At 45.9% G+C, this 20,994-nt stretch overlaps 1 protein-coding gene across 1 annotated transcript in view; it reads left to right on the top strand.

Annotated features, from left to right (window-relative positions):
- The window catches only part of LOC111142161 (protein tyrosine phosphatase, receptor type B), a 112,177-nt gene that overhangs the window by 84,341 nt on the left and 6,842 nt on the right, over positions 1–20,994 (top strand). The window contains exons 21-32 of the mRNA XM_022495154.1: positions 688–931; positions 6,728–6,834; positions 9,809–9,908; positions 10,697–10,780; positions 10,884–10,901; positions 11,015–11,096; positions 11,703–11,793; positions 12,469–12,545; positions 14,195–14,329; positions 15,281–15,403; positions 15,589–15,752; positions 17,436–17,571. Coding sequence (XP_022350862.1) covers positions 688–931; positions 6,728–6,834; positions 9,809–9,908; positions 10,697–10,780; positions 10,884–10,901; positions 11,015–11,096; positions 11,703–11,793; positions 12,469–12,545; positions 14,195–14,329; positions 15,281–15,403; positions 15,589–15,752; positions 17,436–17,571 — 1,361 coding nt within the window. The remainder of the gene's footprint in view (positions 1–687; positions 932–6,727; positions 6,835–9,808; positions 9,909–10,696; positions 10,781–10,883; positions 10,902–11,014; positions 11,097–11,702; positions 11,794–12,468; positions 12,546–14,194; positions 14,330–15,280; positions 15,404–15,588; positions 15,753–17,435; positions 17,572–20,994) is intronic.

Raw genomic sequence — 20,994 nt, forward strand, 5'->3', positions numbered from 1 at the left:
CCAGCCAACATCAAAACGAGTTTATGGTGCCAAAACACACAGCAAGCTGGGTGGACGGGGCGAGTTCTGGGAAGCGTGCTGCAGGAGGGGCCAAATTCAAGCCAGGATTAAACTGTACTCAAGATAACAGAGAGCTGTGCACAGAGCTGTGATCGGACAGGGTGTGGCACAGGGAGCGTGCCTGCGGGTGACTGCTCTGGCTTTGAACTTGATTTTTCTTATCTCTTCCCTATTTCCTAGGTCATGAGGATTTCCTTATTAGCTCAGCTACAACGGTCATTGGCAAGGCAGAGAGCTTATTGAGTGGGTTGACTCTCCCAGCGGGGAGTGGCCAACTTTCGGGAGGTCTGGAACACGTCTACCATCTGATGCAATGAGTTAACTACCCAAGCCCACATGTTTTATTTCCTAGAAATATGATGGTGTGTGTCTGTGTCTATATATATAAATCCACATGCGTGTGTATTAAATGTTGTATATACACACTCTTTTTAATTTTTACTTTAGAAGAAGTGGATTAAAATTAATTTCATTAGGAGACTTTCACAGCATCCTTCAAGATCAAAGTGTCTGCCCTTTGGAGCTGACCGGAGATGGTGGGAGAGGGGAGGCAGACTTAGAAGCCTAGGGAGAGATCCCTCAGGTCACGAGGAAGCCAGCAGCTCACTGTGGGTTTTCTCCCCACAGGCAGTGATGAGTTGAAGCCAGAACAGCAGCACCCTCTGCCCTCCTACCTAGAATACAGACACAACGCCTCCATTCGGATGTATCAGACCGATTACTTTGCCAGCAAGTGTGCAGAAAGCCCCGACAGCAACTCCAAGAGTTTTAACATTAAGCTGGGAGCAGAGATGGAGAGCCTGGGTGGAAAATGCGATCCCAACCAGCAAAAGTTCTGCGACGGGCCACTGAAGCCACGCACTGCCTACAGGTTAGACATATTACCTTCATTTTGCAAGAAGGGACAAGATGCGGGAGAGGGGGCTCAGCTGTCTGGGCATCTGATGCATCCGAGCTCCAGCAGATTACTAACCAGCATTACCACAGTGCTGTGCATGTTCCTGGGTAGTTTATAAAGTCTGGGTTCCTGCCTCCATTCATGGGTGATGTGTAAAGAAGGCCTTTGGCATTGTGCAAAAGCTCCAATCCATTATACGAAGATTGTTCTTTCTCCTCACACTTCTTTAGCACAAATCAAACAATTTATTTACTATGTTAATACTGTAAAAGTGTCCAAACAGAAAGATTGAGTTTAGGGAGACCCAAGAAAGATGAAGTTTCGTCTTTTACTTTTAGTGAGGGCTGACATTACGCTTACTTATTTATCTTCTAAGGCACAAAAAGATGAAAGTGCTCTTTGGTCCAGGCAGAACTCTCAAAGGAAAGGGCCCTGCATGTATGGGAGTACCATTTCCTCCTGCTAGGTAGACAGAGGAGAAGGAGCAGCTCTTTGGTTTGGCCCTAGAGAGCATTACTGCAGCCAACAGGCCCTTCCAGTCATTGGAATTGGCAGTGCCGTTGGCCTGCACTGTGCTCCCCGAAAGCAAGTATAAGCAGAGGTACACAGCATCCCCAACCAGAGTCCTCAAGAAGAAGAGACTCTCGCTGCCATCTTGGATATAAGATATAAGCATCCAAGATCAGTGCTTCTCTCTTGGGTGTTGGTGGAGCTGACATCTGGTTGGCATGGCGGTCCATCAGGTTCGCTACAGCCAGTGTCTCCTCTGGTTAGTCAGTGCCCAGGGCTTGTTGACTCTTACGTATTTTGAATATCAGCCCTGAGTCTCAGTAGAGACTTTTCTACAGGCTCCAAACGGAGACATGATATGATATCACACGTGAGAGCGTTCTTAGCCCCTCCCTGGAATCAACATGGGCAGGCTGAGAGTTTTCCTAAACCAGAGGATTCATCTTGGGCAAGAACTCGAGCTATACCTCTGTCCCGGGCTCACCACAGAAATGCTGTTGCCACCCCAGCCAAGGTCGGCATCTCCAGAGTAAACACACGCAAACTTATTAATGATGTTCACTTCAAGAAGAGAGCATATGAGCCTCCCTGAAGGAGGGGAGAGCTCAGACAGCACTAAGGAGAAATAGAAGAGAGATCGGAATGAGGGAATCTCTCAGTTTCTGTAAGAATCAAGAGATGCCTCAGCTCCTTGGTCACACTGGTTCAAGGAAATTTGAGCAGAAGTCTCCCAAGGGCTCTATTCAGTTTGTGAGTTGGCCAGTGGAGGCTGATTTCTGTTTGTTTGCTCTGAAAGATAAGGAGAGAAGATGACTCATTGTTCCATTTAAGAGAGGGACCATGAGAAGCTATAGGTGGCCCTGCGCCCTTCTCTCCCCAGCACACTCCTTCCCATCCCTAACAGCTGCGCAGGCCTGGGAGATTGATCTCTCATGGAGCCCGGGTGCTGCCACTTAGCCGTGTGACCTCGGAAATGGCATTCCAATTCCCAAGCCCTCTCTTCTCTCATCTGTGAGACAACACAGGGTCTTCTAGATTAAGGTCTTCCAGTGGTCCCCATTCACTTCCAAGAGTAAGTGAAGATTCCAGAGCAGGGCACAGAAAGCACCCACCCCTCCCCCCCAGCTGCCTCCTGCCTGCCGCTCCTGCTTTGCCTCCCGCCATCTGCCGAAAGTACACCCTGCCTTTTGCTAACCTTCACTTGGAATTCCTTTAAATATGACAGGTCTCTCTTAGACCTCTGAGCCCCCACATGTTCTTTTCGCTCTGTTTGGCACGCCCTCCCCTCCTTTGACTGGCTGGTGCATCCCCTCATACAGTTCAGAAGCCAGCTCAGCCCTCATCAGGCCCCACATTTACCCCCCCCCCCCAGCAACCCATCAGCCCATTAGCCCACACTGGGCAGGTGGCCCGTGCTCCAATTCCACGCACTCAGACCCTCCATCCCTCCAGTCCACCACTCAACAGCATCTTATAGCTCTTTGTTTAGTCACCTGCACTCTTCACCAGACTACGAGAGCTCACAGTCTATTAGAGGAGACAAAACAATGTGGCAAGTACCTGGCCCCCAAGAGATGCTCATTCAGTGTTTATGAACAAATAAGGGAACGAGCTAAGATGCACTACGAACAGTTACACATTCTTATTACACCTTAAGCAACTCATGCCATCCTCATTTGCTTTCTAGAACACAACTTCCCAGTATTACTCCACATTTGGTTCAGTCCCAAGAAAAGCATGCCGGGCAAATAATGCTTGATAAGATGAGGCATAGCCTTTCAAAGTCGAGGGAACTATAGGCTAAGCGGTCTCCTGTGTGGCTGCTGACCCCTAGCTTAGTGCAGCCAGAATTCTGCCTATCTCAAGATGGTGACCGCCACAGTGACCCTCAATGCTGTCAGGCATCTTTTTTTCCGGAGAGAATAGGTAGACAGGAGAGAACATGGGGCAGGAGTGGGGGCGGGGGGTGGGCAGGGGGAAGCAGGGGGAATAGGACTGAAAAGAAATGGGAAATGCTGGGTTTAGCTGCATTGCAAATTTATTATGTCAACGAATGTAATGTCTTCCCATTTGTTACTGGGTTCCTATTACGTGGGTGCATAATTAACGTCACTCCATATGGGAAGAGAAAGGGCAGATCATGATGGTGGGAGGCAGTTGAGAGGTTAGCAAAGAAAGTGCTGATCTGGTTTTGTTTCTATTCTAGATAGAATAGCAATGTGACCCCGAGCGGGTAGTCAGCTTCTCTTGAGCTCATTTTCCCCAAATGAAGGAAATTGAACCACATGATCTCTGACTTTGTGCTATAGGTTTCTGATTCTGAACCCATATAAAGTTGAAATCATTACTGTCATACATCTGTTTATTAAAGTAATCATATATATATATATATGTATACACACACACACACACACACACACACAGAAGGCATCTGTAAAATATAGGCAGAAATGTTGAAGGACATGAGGGTAAACAAATGCCATTAAGGTCCAAAAGGCTTCTTGAAGGACATAACATTTTAGCCGAGCACTAAAAAGTAAGGAAGGATTTGAAAATATGGAGAGAGGGACAAAAGGAGATTCCAGGTGGAGGGAAGAATGGGAGTCCAAGTGCAGAGGAAGAAAGACACAGACTGTTCAGAGAAGAGCAAGTAATCTAGTCTCAAATTGTGGGGAGAGCAGGAAAGGAGGTAGCAGGGAAGACAAGCCCAGGAAGATAGGGGGATCTGAAGATCTGGGACAGGATCGGGAGGGGGGCTAAATGCGGAGATAGGGAAGTGGTGGTGGTGTCTCTTTTTGGAAAGGGGTTAAGAGCAGAGTTCCTATTAATCCCATTAAGTTTAAGGAACTCTGCTAGATCATTATCTCCTTTCTGGAGATACTAAGTCATTATCTTCTCTACTTGGTCGTTATCACCTTTCTGGGTTCCTAAAGGTCATTATTCATCTGGATCCACTTGGTGTTTTGGGTTTTGCACCTAGAATTTCAGAGCAGAACATGTCAAGATTGTTACATCCAAGGCTTTTAATTTACAAACGAGGAAACAGAGGCATAAAAAACTTTAGGGGCCATACATCTACTCAGGAACAGAGTGCTAGCTGGGCCTCAGACCCTCTGCTTCCTAGCGTGGGCCCTTTTTCCCATCCCTCCCACAGAAGTCAGAGCTGTTAATCTAAAACTAAGACGAGAGGAAATAAGAGAAAGAAATCTGGATGAGGATTCAGAAAATACAGAGTTTGGTTTTCTTGAATCAGCTTTTTCTCTGATCTTGAGCAAGACACGGAATCTCTCCAAGACACGGAAGTTATATCCTAAGCTCCCTTGTTACAGGGGAGATGTTGGAGATGCTCAAGTGGGATCATGTTCGTGAAAGTCCTTCCACACTTACAAATCATTACACCAATATAAGAAACGCTTTCCAGCAGAGAGACTCGTTTCAATTTCCAAAAGTACAGTGCATTAGCAGCCCACACCAACTCCTCACCTTCCCACTGAGCATAAGCTGATTGCTTCTTACCCTTCAGGGACAGCTCACGATACTTCCACCAACAGCCTGGTATTCCTGGAAGTACAACATCTGACTGGAAAGTAGCTTTTAGAGATGGAAATTATAGATGTGGCTGATCAATATCGTCCTGCTCATTTTATAAGACGGCAGTTGGACGTGGGCGTGAGTTGGAAGGAGGGGTTTGCCCCAGCCTGATACAATTTTGGCATTCTTATGGGTCATGCCCAGAAACTTCTGGGTTAAACAAGTCTAGTTTTTTGTTTTTTTTTTTTTTTTTTTTTTTAAGGAAAAAGTGACCTCGGTTCACTTTCATAGGATTTAAATTAACACTGGGGAAGTTTCCCCATATAAATTAAGCCTGATAGTCTCAGCAAACCTATGTTTGAAAAGAGAACTCAAGAGCTGGCCTGAGCCAGTCTTTCTTTTTTTTTTTTTTCTTCTCTGAGGCAGTCTTTCACTTAGTGCAGGAATGCTTTCCTACAGCTTCTATGAGAGCTGCTTCTCCCTCAGCCTCCGCTTAAATACCCTCAGTGACTGGGAGCTCACTACCTAATGCCACAGCTTATACTCTAGATGTTACAAAATGACTTTATGTTCCCAAACTACACCTCTCTGTGACCTTTCAGCCTACTGGGCTTCACTCTACCTTCAAGAAGAAAAATAATGAGGTCTGTTTCCTCTTTTGCATGGAAATTCCTTAAATCTGAAGTCAGACTTCATGTTCCACTAAGTCTTTTCTGTCGTCATCCTGTTTAAAATCACCTCAAATGATCTCAAACTCTTCCTAAGATATGTCCCCAGAAACCGAGGGCAGGCCCCCAGACTGGCCTGACTCACCCAGCAAATATGAGATCAAGGTTCTCAGACAGGGAAAATAGACTTTTCATCCAGGCTGAGGTTACACGTTTATCTTTTCACAGCTGCATCTTGCTGGCCTTTCGAATTCCAGGCCAGCTAATCTCCAGGCACCATCCCACACAGACGTGTGGATGTCCCCCTCAGCAGCTCTCCTGTCCAGGTGACTGGAAGAGCTCCAAATGTCCGATGGAGAGTTCTAAATCAATGTCTCACTGTCACTCTAAACCCAGCACAGGACAAGCAGAGCTCTTCCTTTGCCCCCTGTTAGCTCCCGATCTCCATCAGTGATGCCATTATTCTCTCAAGTGGCCTGAGCTCAATTTTATGCCCATCCTGAATTCCTCCCTTCTCCTCTTCAGGATGGGCCCCATCTAGTCCTTCCTGTCAATACTTGCCCACTGTGGTTCCCTCTGCTGGAACACGGACATGGCTGCCTCCCTCACTCTCCTCTGATTTCTTACTCAGGAGCCCGCCCCTGACCATGTTGAATGGGGCAGTTCCCCACGCCCATGACCATTGCTATCCATTTCTCTTACTCTGCTCTTTTCTTTTTCCTGCTACATACTACCATCTGGCGTATTAAAGTTGTCTAAATGTTACCTGACTTCTAATACCAGAGAATGTAGCCTCTGGGATGGTAGGGACTTTGCTGTGTCCCTTGCAGTATCCTCTGATCCTAGAACAGGGACCAGCACATAGTAGGCGCTCAGTAAACATTGGATGAACAAATGAATAAATGTATGAATGAACCTGGGTACATCTGATTCCATAATTCTTGTCCTGCCTAGCACACATTTGGACCAGGTGCCCACCCTATGGCTCCTGGAACCCATTTTCTGGTCAGCTTTACTGTGGTTGGCCACTTGCACTTAAATAAATCGGTTTTCCTTTCAGAATCAGCATTCGGGCTTTTACGCAGCTGTTTGATGAGGACCTAAAGGAATTCACGAAGCCGCTCTATTCCGACACATTTTTCTCTTTGCCTATCACCACTGAGTCAGGTAAGGCTAGCCTCCCCATTTACCTGCCTAGTCTCCAACTGCCATGTCACTTATAAGGCCTCCAGTAGAGAGATCTCGTGACGTGGCTGATGGCAAGGGGAACATGCATTTTTCACTTGGAATTTAATCTTTATGGGATCATGGATGACGTGGAGTCAAGAAATTGCTCCTACTTCTAAAGGAGAATGGGCTAAGTGGCCATTAATCTTGAAAAGAAGATAGAAGTATCAGATTTTTTTTTAAGTTAAAAATGAAGTTTTTAAAAATAATGGGTGAAAAACATTCAAATTGGGAGTTTACACAGGCCAAAATGTAAATACAAAAGGCTTTCAGTCGTAGGTGGGAATGTATGAATCCACAAACATAGAAATGCATGGAAAAAAAAGACTAGAAGAAAAAACACCGAAGTATTCACAATGAGGGGGGCCTGGCTGGCTCAGCCGATGGAGCGTAGGACTCTTGATCTCAGGGTCCTGAGCTCAACCCACGCTGAGTGTAGAGCCTACTCGAAAAAGGGATTAACATGACTGTCTCCAAGTAGTGGGATTATAGGTGATACTTTTTCCTTTTTGCTTATTACACGTTGCTTTTACACCATAAAAAAAAAAATGTTAACTTAAAAGCCTTTACATAAATTTACAAAAGAAACTTCTCTAACCTGAGGAATAGCAGTAGCTAATATTTACTACATGAAATAGTTTATCCAGTGAAGACATGAAATACTTTATCCGATCTTCACTCTAACCTTCTGAGGTAGAGACTATCACCATCCCCCATTTGAAAGGTGAAGACCTGGGACACCAAGAGGTTTAAGTAACTTGCCCAGGATAGTAGAGCTGAATTCTGGCATTTTCTGCTGGAACTCTTAACCTCCGTACCGCATTGCCTCAGAATACTCCCCTCACGCTGAGAATAGCGTCATGTGTCAGCACATTGTTCCTTGACCGGCATCGGTCCCAGCCTTTCCCAAGAGCCAGGGGTTCTACAATGCTTGGTCTCAGGAAGTTCTTCTTCATAGCTAAAACAGTCTCTCATGCTGCATGACAAAAGATGACTCAGCCTCACAAACACTCCCATCTATTTATGCCAAATATAGGGATAATCTCCCACTTTTCAAACCAAAAAGGGATCAGAACACAGTTAAGAGGATTTAGATGTGTTGGCTTATAATTTCATGTTAAGCAGGGGCATTATAAACACAATTCTTTCCTATTTTGAAAACAATAAAAATTGCGTGCAGTTCAGCAAAAGCAGGTAGTAAACATATGCCCAAAAAAGAATATTAACCGTGTTAAAAGAAAAATGAACATGGTGATTTAATGAGGCTTGAAAAGCAACACTGAATAAACAAATCCAAGGGCTTAAAGTGCAAGTGCAGCAATGGGCTACTCCATAGACCTAAATGTAAGAACTAAATAATACAACTTTTAAAAGAAAACGTAGGAGGGAAACTCTATGACCTTGGATTAGGAAATGATTTTCTCTATATGACAGCAATATTACATGCAACAGAAGGGGAGAAAAGCCAGATAAATGGGACTTGATCAAAATTTGTGCTTCAAAGGAGACCATGGGGGAACTATTTGCAAATTAATATCTGATAAGGGTTGTGTGTCCCCCATACGTAAAGCACTGTTACTTTACAGCTCAATAATGCAAAGTCAAGTAACAAAGGATGTGAGTTTCACTGGAGAAGATACACACATGGCCAATAAGCACATGACAAGATGCTGAACATCATTAGTCATTAGGGGAAATGAAGATGGAACCCACAGTACGACACCACTTCACACCCCCTTGAATAGCTGTGATCGAAGGACAATGACCAGTGTTAGGGAGGATATGGAGACATTGGAACCCTCCTACATTGCTTTTGAGAATGTAAAATGGTTTAGTTGCTTGGGAAAACATTTCTGCAGTTCCTCAAAATGTTAAACCTAGCGTTAACATCTATCTAAATCAGCAACTCCACTCCTAATTTTATACCTAAGAGAAATGAAAACATGTGCCCACACAGAAACTTCCACACGGACGTTCTTAGCCGCATTGTTCATAATAACCCCAAATGGAGATAATCCAAATGTCCATCAGTGGATGAATGGACAAACAGTATGTGATCTATTCCATACAAGGAGCTATTTATTATTCACCTATAAAAAAGAATTGAAATACTGAGACATGCTACAACATGGATGAACTTTGTAAACATTACGCTGAGTAAAAGAAGCCAGAGACAAAAGACCACGTATTTCTGATTCAATTTATACAAAAGGTCCAGAATAGGCAAATCTTTGAAGACAAAGTAGATTCATGGTTGCCAGGGGCTGGGAAAGAATGGAGAAGGACAGCTAAGAGGTACTGGGTTTCTTTTGAGGGGTGGTGACAATATTACAAAATTGAATGTGGTTGTGTTTGTTGAACTCTGTATCAAAAATCACCAAATTATACAATTTAAATGGGTGAATTGAATGGTATGTGAATTATATTTCAATAAAACTGTTTTAAAAATAAGCTACTCTTACTTATTTACAAACTCCAAGAAGTAGTGTCATACTAGATAATAAAATGAAACTTCCTTAAAATAGCTCTCCGTCACTCACTGGACTTGCCCAAGTCCTTGATGCTATTATATGTGTTTCATTCAAATGAAATACCATTTGATTTTGGTGGCAAGATCTGCTGGCCTTTGTCTCAAGCACCCTAAACCTTACCTACAAGCCCCAGTGAGCATAAAATCCTTTTATAGGCAGAACGCCATTAACTTCAAAAGTGTAAGGATGGACCCGTGGTTACAGCGTCCCCTCTTCCTAGCTGTGTGCCCCTACCAGCAGATAGTAAAGACCTCAGCGTGGGCGTTGTTCAGATTTTTCTGTAATAACGTTCCTAGGGAGATAAGGTTTCAGCAGTTCTCTTCCTGGTTCTTTAGCACTGATTTTCCTGCCTGGGTTTGCTATTTCCTTCTGGATTCTTGTAGAGCCTTTATTTGGAGTTATTGAAGGTGTGAGTGCTGGTCTGTTCTTAATTGGCATGCTGGTGGCCGTGGTTGCCTTATTCATCTGCAGACAGAAAGCCAGGTAAGTACAAAGATTCCTTTACCGATTGGGCTCCCAACTTTGAAGGCACAATTGAAAATGCCCTTGCCTGAAAATTAAGAAGGGAAGGCAATTTCATTTCTCCAGGTTAAATCACCTTTGTTTCTCAAGAGAAACAAGTCAGACCCTCCAACCATGACTGGCTTTTTTCAGCCTCGCTACATTTCCCATTGATGAATTTTGCCCTCACCAAATGACTGAGGGGGGCCATCTGTAGCTTCATTTGAATGTGAAATAACTCCTTTTGCTCGAGAAGACAGAGATGTCTGTGAATTGTGCACCCAAGTGCTTTTCTGGAAAATGCTGAGAAGTATGGTTGACATCACCATCTCATGGTCATGTTTGCCATGCTAATTTAAGAAGGGACCAAAAAGAACCAAATAGCATGTGGCCCCCAAAGCCACGCCCCCTCCTCTTAGGGAATTTATTTGGCACATTGTCCTCCCTCTCGCAGTCATGTCTTGCATCTAAGGTTTACTGGGGGTTTTTTTAAGGAAAGTTTTATTGAGAGTGTGGGAAGTGATTATGACCTGTAGCCAAAAACCAGAAGACAAATCTCCAGCTATTGCAGAGATCCGTTTCTGAGTGGGAAAGATCTATTTCTTCTTTATGTTCTTCCTCCCCTCAAAGAGACGTTGGCTGAGTGTAAATCTACATGAATACTGAAAAATCCATATTTGCACAGACATGCACAGCCTCACCATAAATGGAAAAATTTGTTTAAGTCAGGTTTCGTAATCAGAATATAAATCCTCTCCCTTATGTCGTAGCCATGGTCGAGAAAGGCCCTCTGCCCGCCTGAGCATTCGCCGGGATCGACCATTATCTGTCCACTTGAACCTGGGCCAGAAAGGGTGAGCACCACATTTTCTTTCACATAAATGTATTGAAAGATGAGCTGATTGTCTTATGTGAGATTTGCTAACGAGATCTTTCTTCTTTTGGCATCCTTCACAGTAACCGGAAAACATCTTGGTAAGAGCAAGAACTCATTACTGTATTATCTGCTTTTGAAATACAACTTGGACTGGGTATGGCAGTGTCCCTTTTCATCAGTAATTTTTTTTCTATTATATTTTAAACTATAGCCCAATAAAAGTAAATCAGTTTGAAGGGCACTTCATGAAGCTGCAGGCTGATTCCAACTACCTTCTGTCCAAGGAGTACGAGGTACGACTCAGACTCAGGGATGCCTTAGCTGTTCTAGTCTCTAGCAGAACTTCCCTCCCAACCTCTCCTGTGGAGGCACAGGCTGATCGGGCTGAGGAGTTAAGATGATGTGTAGGACCTCAGCTGAGCGCTCTTTTGTGTCTGAATCTGTTCCCTGCGGGATATGCCACCTCGTCTCAGAGGCCAGTCTGCTCTCCAGAATAGCAAAGCCAGGAAAGTACTACTTGGATAAGATGTTAAGAAAGAATGAAAAAACCTTGAATGTAAACCTAATTCTGTCGGTTATTTAACCTGACATTTGGCTTGACTGGGAGACGAGGTGGTTCGGTGACAAGTGTCTATGCTTTGGATTTGACTCCCAGCTTTGCTACCTGTGTGACCTGGGGAAAGTAAGTTATCTGGTCTGAGCCTCATCTGTAAAATGGAGGGGAGGATACCTCCTCTGAGGCTGTTGGGGGATCAGAGCGAATGCACGTCCAATATGAAGCATTCCGTAAACGGTCGCTACTGTGACATATTCTTAGATTGTTATGTATCTCAAGGACTGTATGATTGCCTTATTTGATTTCATGTTCTCCATTTGCAAACTTCTTTTGGATCTAATAGGATTTGAAAGACGTGGGTCGAAACCAACCATGTGACATTGCACTCTTGCCGGAGAACAGAGGGAAAAATCGATACAACAATATATTGCCCTGTGAGTTTTGTGTTGAAATTTGTAATACTGTCTTCCTCCAGCCATTTCTTCTCTTTCCCAGAAATAAAATGGGGCTAAAGAAATGTGATATAGCTGGACATGGAAGAGCTGAGGCTCTGAATGCCTTTTAAAAGGAATGTTATCGCTCTTCCCTCCCGTGGGGTCACAACGAGCCTGAATCCTGGTTAGGAGACGCCTCTCATGCTGTTGACTGTTCATCATGTGGTCTAACTTCTCCTCAGAGGCTTAGGGGCTGTCACAGGGTTAATAGCCAAGGCCAATGTGCGTTTCTTTATAAAGCCCCCAGTTAGGGATTATTGTATATTTTTACTCTCCTGACCTGATCAGGCGAAGCAATGGAAGAAAGTTGTTCTGGATCGTTCGTTCAGGCTACAAAAGGGAGCTGGCCGCTGCATTGGGCAAATGGTATAGCACTATGAAGGAAAGCACGGAGGGGGCCTCAAAGAGCATTTGGCTTCTTTGTTCGCTCAGTGTGACCTGGGCAAGCCAGTTATCCTATCCAAACCTCATCTGCAAAATGGAGAGGAGACTACCTCCCCGTGGGGCGTTGTGGGGGTCAGCGCTAATGCACGTCAAATACCAAGCATTCCATCAACAATAGGAAAATCCTCCCAGGACCCAGTGACAAATGTCTGTCAATCAACTTCCTTCCAGATGATGCCTCTCGAGTGAAGCTGTCCAATGTCGATGATGACCCATGCTCAGACTACATCAACGCCAGCTACATCCCTGTAAGTGAACCATTAACCCACAGCCTGGGGTAAAGCTTTGATGGGTGGCAAGCCTAAAGACACCTTTCCTCCCACGTGCTCCCACTGTTTCAGGTCTGGAAGCATACTGATTTTAGAAAACCATGTCTGATTGCCGTAAAACCCAGGATGTGCAATTCCATCCCCGCCAGGGCCCATTTTCACAATGGCTGTAGTGAGACAGGATTGAGCCCAGGCGGCACAGTGAAAGGTGGTTTTTTTTCTCTCTGCAGCCCATAGCTAAGATTAGAGCTCCCTAAGGAAGCTGTATTGCTCACACTGCCTAGCGAGCCGAACTGATTTGATGTTATTTGGAATTTTGAAAACCAAAGACACAACTCAAAGGCAGGCTCAGATTCTGGGCTAGATCCTGCCAGCTTCCTACAGCATGCTACAGTGGAGAAGGCTTTAAGGCCAGAGAGCTCCAGCTTTGAATGCCCTCCCTTTCCCTTGTGGACTCTGTGATCTTGGGCAAGTTTTGTCACCTCCTGGGAGTGGATATTCTTATCCAAAAAATGGGGATGATATTTACCTCAAATAGTCATTCATTCACTCAGTAAACGCTATCTAGTTAAGTAACAACTAGACGGTCAGAGATGCCTCAGCAGGGGCGGGGCATCAGGAAAGGACAAGGTGACACCACGGGAAACAGGCTGGAGAGATGTCTTCTCCAGCACCAATACACATCTGCACCACGTGGGATCTTGTTCAAATGCAGATTCTGATTCAGCGGGGCTGGGGAGGACCGGCATTCTGCCTTTCTCACAAGCTCCCAGGTCATTGCAGAGCTGCTGGTCTGAGGACCTCCCTCCAAGAAGCAAGAGGGTAGGGCTGCTCGGGGAGTTTCTGGGAGGAGACCCCCAGCGTCCAGCAGGGCGGAGAATAAAGGCTCAACAGAGCAGGCAATGTGCTAAGATGTGGAGGATAAAGACGGACAGCCTGGCCAGATGAGATGCAAGGTTTGGGTGGGCGGGCGTGGGGGTGGCAGAGGTGACACAATGCAGGGGCCCTGAGGAGAGGCAAGGAGAGAAGGAACTTCAGCTCAGAGCTGCGAGTCATTCTGTCTTGCCGGGGTGCAGAATAAGGGGGCAAAAATAGCCTACTTCTAGAGTTGTGGTTCAGATTAAGTAAGATCTGTGAAAGTCCCGACCCACGGCATGTTATGGGTAGATGCTTGATAACCCATGGTTTCCCGTCCCTGAAGTTTCCCTTGCACCACGTCTCTTTTACCAGCACTCTAATGTCCATTATCCAAAATGACGAAAACTCTTCTGCGTTGAATAGGGGAAGAGCCTGAGGAATTCAGTCCCTGAGAGTCTACACACACACACACACACACACACACACACACCCAGCAAGAGTGAAACATTCTCTAGATTATTGCCGAGTCCTCTATTGCCGTTTAGAATAGACCCAGCCTAATAAGTGGGAAGTTGGTTCTTAACAATAGCGCAGTGTTCCGGCCTTTGTCCTTCCCGCTCCCAAGCCTTGACACTTGGGTTAGTATCTTTTTCTCCAGTCGCAGATCTGGCAAAGACCTATATATCATCTAATCTGCGGAGATGACCTCCTGTTTATAGTTCTGACGAGGCCCATTGTTTCTGGCTCTCCATATTGTAAATTCATCACAGGGCAACAACTTCAGAAGAGAGTACATTGCTACTCAGGGACCTCTTCCCGGCACCAAGGATGACTTCTGGAAGATGGCGTGGGAACAGAATGTTCACAACATCGTCATGGTGACCCAGTGTGTGGAGAAGGGCCGAGTGAGTAAACTGTCTTCCTGCCTTCCGAAGCTTTCCTAGTGCCGCCACCAGGGTGGAATCCTACGCCACCATCCGAAGCTAAACCCCACAGAGGCCAAGGAGGGTCATGTGGGAATGTCGCTCGTGAATAACTCGGTTATGAGAGGCTTACATGGGGGATGCCCACTTCTGACTCGGGGTCTGAAGTTTCAGTCAGACTGGTATCATCAAAAGTGCTCATGATTCGGGAAGACTAAGTGGCCCTTGTCTGTTCCATCCTTTGGTGTATGGCTTGCCAGAGGCACTGGTCCTGCCCCTACGTGTAGGAAAGAAGCTGACTCTAGGCTGTGTCTGCAGACCCGAAGTGAAATAGTTCTCTGGACAAATCAAGCAAACCTTGTATACTGCACTCACAAACCTATACCTCGTCTGGTTATTTGGAGGATTAAAAAAGCGATGACATATAAAATGCCCAGTATCTGTTTCAAAATTCTCTCTCCTGGCTTCCTACGTGTAAGTTGGAGCCGAGCTAAATGTTCTGACATTTCAGAGATCCCGGGGTATGTGGTCCTCGGTCCAGGTTAGGACAGTGATATTAAATATAAACCAAAAGGGGCCAGGAAGACTTGGCCTTCCTCTGTCCAGCTAGACCTTTCTTCAGAAAGAACCACTGGAACATACGGGTTAGGAGAGGTGGGACTGAGATGCTGAGGAATCAACAAAAAGCTCAGGCGTTGGAACTCCATGCCCCAGAGAGGGAGGTGAACCCAGAGGTTGGAGCTCGGCTCTCCCGCGCAGCAGCCGGCTGGCTGTGGCGCAGACCCTGAGCACACTGAGGCGGAGCCGGGGGCCCGTGCTCTAGTGGGTGACCCCAGATTCCAGGTCGGGAAGATGTTTCCAGGAGGAAACGTCCAGGTTCATAGGGGAGTCATGTATCCGGACTCACGTCTTTTCACCTCTGCCTTCCTGTAGGTGAAGTGTGACCATTACTGGCCAGCAGACCAGGATTCCCTCTACTACGGGGACCTCATCCTGCAGATGCTCTCGGAGTCGGTGCTACCTGAGTGGACCATCCGGGAATTTAGGATATGCAGCGTATGTTTGTCTGTTTGAGGTCGCTAAACGCCCCAGCTTGGAGGGCAGCAGGACACCTCTGACTCCCCCTCCTAGCTGCCTCCTGCCCCGTAGTTTCAGCTCCCGGGAACTGCTGCCTGGTCCCGGTGGTCCGACCGGAAGGTTGGCCTCGGCTCCTTCCCCGATCCTCGTCTCTGCTCTTACAGGAGGAACAGCTCGACGCCCACAGACTCATCCGCCACTTTCACTACACGGTGTGGCCAGACCACGGGGTCCCAGAGACCACCCAGTCCCTGATCCAGTTTGTGAGAACCGTCAGGGACTACATCAGCAGGAGCCCCGGCGCCGGGCCCACCGTCGTGCACTGCAGGTACTGGACGACGAGGAGCCAGTGATAGCAGGGCGCTGGAGGGTGTGTCTGCGCCAACCAGCCTGCCTGGAGATACTATTAGGCCCTCTTCTCTCTTCTTCTTTGCTTTTTTCACCTTCCACGCCTCTCTCACCCTCACTCTCCAGCCCTCTTTCTCTCCCCCTTGCTCTTTTTGCTACTGTACAAAATGCAAAGTCCCTAAGTGCATGACTCCCTATGCAAGTTCCCAGAAACCGCGCTCGTGCTCTCGGAGAACCTGCGTGTTCTCGTCTCTTGCCGTTCTTACTCCTTGGAGTGGCCTAAGCTCTCTCTTCCGCCCACATAAGCCCTAAGCATCCTTCCGGATCTCTGCTCCAGACCTCCCTTTCTGGTCCAGTAGCACTCGCCATCTGTAGCCCCCAGTTTTGCTCTTAAATTTCCCTTCTCTCTTGACTTCTCTTTGCTTTAGACTGCATGTCCATAAAATCAGCCTAACAAGCAATCCCTCTCTCTTCCCCTCCGGGGAGCCTGGTGTTTAGCTAATTAATGTTTGCAGCAACACTTTGATAGCCCTAGCTGAATGGCACTAAGAAATAAAGAGCACGGAGTTGCTCCGGTAAGAGAAATGTCAGATGCCCTCATTTTCTCCCAATCAGCCCAGCACCCTAGGAGCCTACCTTTTATGTGTCACTGGAACCCTGATGCTTTTAATGGGAATGCGAGGCACGTGAGAGGGCTTTCTGAGGAGTGGCCGGTGTTTCTGCCCATACCCCTGGAGAACTGTTCTCCTTTACCTTGTACGTCTATGCATCACAAATCCCCAGGCTATACAGTCCCCTTTGGAGGCTATTCAGCCATCCCTGTGGATGCTGAAGGTGTTCGCACCCTAGGATCCAACAGTTCTGCTTCTAGACCTCCACCCTAGAGAAATCCCCACACTTGTACACAAGGAGGCTCAGCGCAACACAGTCTTTCTAAGAGAGTAACTAAAAATGATCTCATTATTGGGGCACCTGGGTGGCTTGATCTGCTAAGCGTCGACCCTTGGTTTCAGCTGGAGTCATGTTCTCGGGGCATGAGAGCCAACCCTGCATTGTCTCCATGCTCAGCTTGGAGGCTGCTTGAGATTTGCTCTCTCCCTCTCCCTCTGCCCCTCCTCCTGCTCCCTCTCTCTCTGTCTCAAGTAAATCTTTTTTAAGAATCAACTTCTTGTCATCAGTAGAGACTAGATCAGCCAGGGATGGATTGGCAGCGGCATGTGAACTCTAGAGAAGCTAAAAGAAAGTGGATCTGCCTGTAACAACAGGGATAGAGCTCAAACACTACACTCAGTAAAAAAATAAAGTCAGCAAAAGGATATATAAAATATGTGACCATTTCAGTCAATTTTTGAACCCCATAAAATGAATATATTGTTTATGGCTTTACATGTAACCAGGAAAAGTATACAACATGCATGGAAATGACACACGCTGGAGGCACAGCAGCACTTATCCCTGGTAACGTGGTGGAGGTGGAGGAAGGAAGGAGAAAGAGATGAAACCTGGGGCTTTTCTTTGAGAGAGCTCATTGAGAGAAAGAAGGATTCCTATATTCTCCAGTAACTTGGGAGGGAAAAGAAAGACGATCCTGGAGTCTCGGGATGCGATCCTGAAATGCCAGTTTAATGGAAAAGTTTCAGTCTTCCTTTGTTCTCTCTCCTAGTGCCGGTGTGGGTAGGACTGGAACCTTCATCGCGTTGGACCGAATCCTCCAGCAATTGGACTCCAAAGACTCTGTGGACATTTACGGAGCCGTGAACGACCTAAGACTTCACAGGGTTCACATGGTCCAGACTGAGGTAAGAGTTACAGGCTGAAGGACACCAGCCACCCTCCCTGTCTCTCTCCCCCAAAATGTCCCAAGCTTTCATCTGACAAGGGTAAAGAACTATGACTCATTAGGAAGAGAAAGAGAACTGAATATAGGCATTCTGTAGGACCTGTTATTTTAAAACAAATTTCAGTGACCTTGAGGTACCTGGTGTACCCTTACCCTCTACTGAGCTGGTTGCCCATCTTCTTTAGGTGGGTAGGAGACAAGATGGATAATTTTTAAATCAATGTGTGGTACGTGGGGGAAGGACCAGGACAGTCCATCTTAAAGATCATTTTAAGACAGGCTGGTGTGGGGCACCTGGGTGGCTCAGTGGGTTAAGCAACTGCCTTAGGCTCAGGTCATGATCCTGGGGTCATGGAATCGAGCCTCGTTTTGGGCTCCCTGCTCAATGGGGAGCCTGTTTCTCCCTCTCCCTCTGCTGCCCTGGCTGCTTGTGCTATCTCGTTCTCTCTGTCAAATAAATAAATAACATCTTTAAAAAAAAAAAAAAAAGGCAGGCTGGTGTGAGCACACTACAGTGCACCTACCTGCGCACCCATCTCTGGAGACCCCAGGCAAGTGCACACAGGTCCCAAAGGATAAATGCTTCATTGGTCCTTTGACATTTGCAGGGCATTTTTAAACATGTTATTTCATTAAATTCGTAAAAACCAAAGAAGAGAGGTAACATTTTCCATTTCCGGGCTACAGAACTGAGGTACAGAGGCTAAAGACCTTTGCACAGCTCTGAAGTGGCCAAGCTGGGGCTTGAACCTGTTTGAGAGAATCCTAAGCCCTTAGCCCCAAAGCCTTAGGGTCGGGTCTGTGCCTCCACACAGGCCAAGCCTGTTGCTCCCCCACATAGTTGCCTTACAAGACTCAAGTTCTCTTACCCTTGTGTTTGCCAAGTAACTCTGCAAAGTCCTCTATGCATTGGGAAAAAAAAAAAAAAAATTCCCATGGTCAAAAGGTGAAAAACCCTACAGAAAAACCCATATCCTCTTACTGATGCAGTACACAGGAAAACTGGGGAGGTGGTGTGTTCCACAAAACAGGGACATCTGGCAGCAAAGGCTCCCTGTGAGCTTTGCTGAACCCACTATTCCCCAAACGACCTTGACCACTGGATTCTTTTCTTGTGCAGCACATATTAATATCCTGCCAATCTCATATTCTCTAATACGTTTGGAAAAATACTGGCATCATGGCTTCCTGTAGGCAGTGGCCACACCTGGGACCCTCCGTCACCACCATTGTCCTGGGCTGGGAGTACTTTCCTTATAACCATGACTACACTATACTTTTCATATTTTACTATGGAATTTTTTTAATACATAAAACTAGGGAAAGTGGTATAGTGAATTTCCATACACCTAAACACCAGCTCCTACAACTATCAGTATTCTGTGTTTTGTTTTGTTTTTTTCATCTAAATCCCATATACACTATTCCCCTACCTCATGACCTTATTGGAAAATTTTAAAGCAAATCCTCCTTATCAAACCATTTAATCCTTCAATGCTGTGTATGCAGAAATTTTACAGATAAGGACCCTTTAAAGATTGTGATCAGAATACCATTATCACACCTAACAGTTTTAACCATAATCCCTTAATATCCTCTCACATCCAGGCAGTGTTTAAATATCCCTAATTATTTCAAAATTACTTTTTACACTTAATTTCCATAGAATCCAAACAAAGTCCACACACTGCATTTGGTCGAAGTCTCTTTTAAATTTCTTTGAAATCTCTAGACACCCTCCCCTGTTTTCCAAGCTAGTTATTTGTTAAAGACACCAACTCATTTGTTCCATAGATTTTCCCACATCCTGGATTTGACTGCTTTTTCATGGTATTAATATCTTCCTCTATTCCCTGCAATTTTTGTCAGTAGGTCATTAGATCTAGAGGTTCCCTTAAACTCAAGTTTCTTTACGGTTCTAAGTACTTCCTGTTGCATCACGTCAGGGGAGCACTTCCTGTCTGTGTCTTTTAGCTGATGAAATTGACAATGACCATCCACTGTAAATTTCTCGTTAGCTTTTCCCTTAAACAGCTTCCCCAGCTGTTGACCCGAAGACAGCTGTCCAGCTCTGTCATTTCATATGGGGATGCAGAGTTATATCACGGTATCATAATTGTTATCCTTCATCATTCTCCACAAGGCTGCCAGTTCCAAGAGGGTGGGAATTTATTTTCCTTCTCTCCATTTGCAGTTTTTTTTCACCTGTTAAGTGAATGAACAAATAGCCTACAATTGTGTTGCTAAAAAGTCAAGATCAGTGTTTCATTATGTATTGTCATATTTACAAACTCAAACCATATTTAATTTGTAATTTGGGGAAGGGGAGATTATCACATTGTGGGTGGTCTTGCGGAATGTGTGCATCTGTGTGTGTGTGTGTGTGTGTGTGTGTGTGTGTGTGTGTGATGGTCGGGGGCATCTTGGGTCATGTGTTATTTGCATACATCTGCCCAGAACTCCGGAGATGCCCTGAAGCAAAGAGCAGGCACTCTTATTATAGATACCTCTGGCAGGTTTCTGGCGCAGGGGTACCCCAATGTGCCATAGCTCTTCCTCCTTCTTGGATATATCTCCTTCTTTCCACCATTCCCTTCTCCTCCTAACCTCTGAAGGATTCTATGCTGTTGTTCCTCAGCTTACGCTTTTAATGTTTGAGTTCCCCAAGGTTCTGTGCTCAAGATGCTACTCTTTCTTCCCTCGACCTTCATTCTTTCTCATGTCCCATGGCTTGAAGAACCACATACGTGCTCCTGTTTCCCAAATCTCATTCTCCTTTTCCAGCAATGACCTATAAGTACCTGCCTACCAAACAGTTGCACCTGGAAGCCTTACAGTTGTCTCAAACTCAAAAAAACTCAAAACTGAACTCATTATCGGTCTTTAAACAAACAATAACAAAGAAAGCCCCCCTCCCCCTCTTGCTCCTTCCAGTTTCAATAATGGGGTTGCCATCACCTTGCCCTCCATCTGTTTGCCCTAACTAGGATTCTGACTTCTCTTCCCAGGCTTCCCACAGTCCTGTCTGTTGTACCCGCCGTCTTTCTCTTCCTTCTAATCTCCCACGCAACCGCCATTGGCCTCGCTCAGCTGTTTGTCAGTTCTCACTGGGGCCTTCTGTGGTAACCTCCCCTGCTCCCAGCCCCTATCCTAACAAGTCTGTCACCACAGCCATCAACAGTGCTTTTGCTGGCTGTGTCAGCTCCTTGCATAAAACCCTTGGCAAGCTCTCCATTGCATTAAAATGAAGTTCAAACTGTCATCCTTGTAAACAGGTCTCTTCATAACCAGGTCCCCAACTTACTTCTCCAGTTTCATATCGTAACACCCACCGCCCATTGTTTTAGGGTCTGCCAAAATTAAGGAAGGTTTCCCTTCAGAG

Source organism: Enhydra lutris, unplaced genomic scaffold, assembly GCF_002288905.1.
Source record: "Enhydra lutris kenyoni isolate GAN:26980312 unplaced genomic scaffold, ASM228890v2 scaffoldscaffold7, whole genome shotgun sequence".
In the NCBI taxonomy this organism is placed as follows: domain Eukaryota; kingdom Metazoa; phylum Chordata; class Mammalia; order Carnivora; family Mustelidae; genus Enhydra; species Enhydra lutris.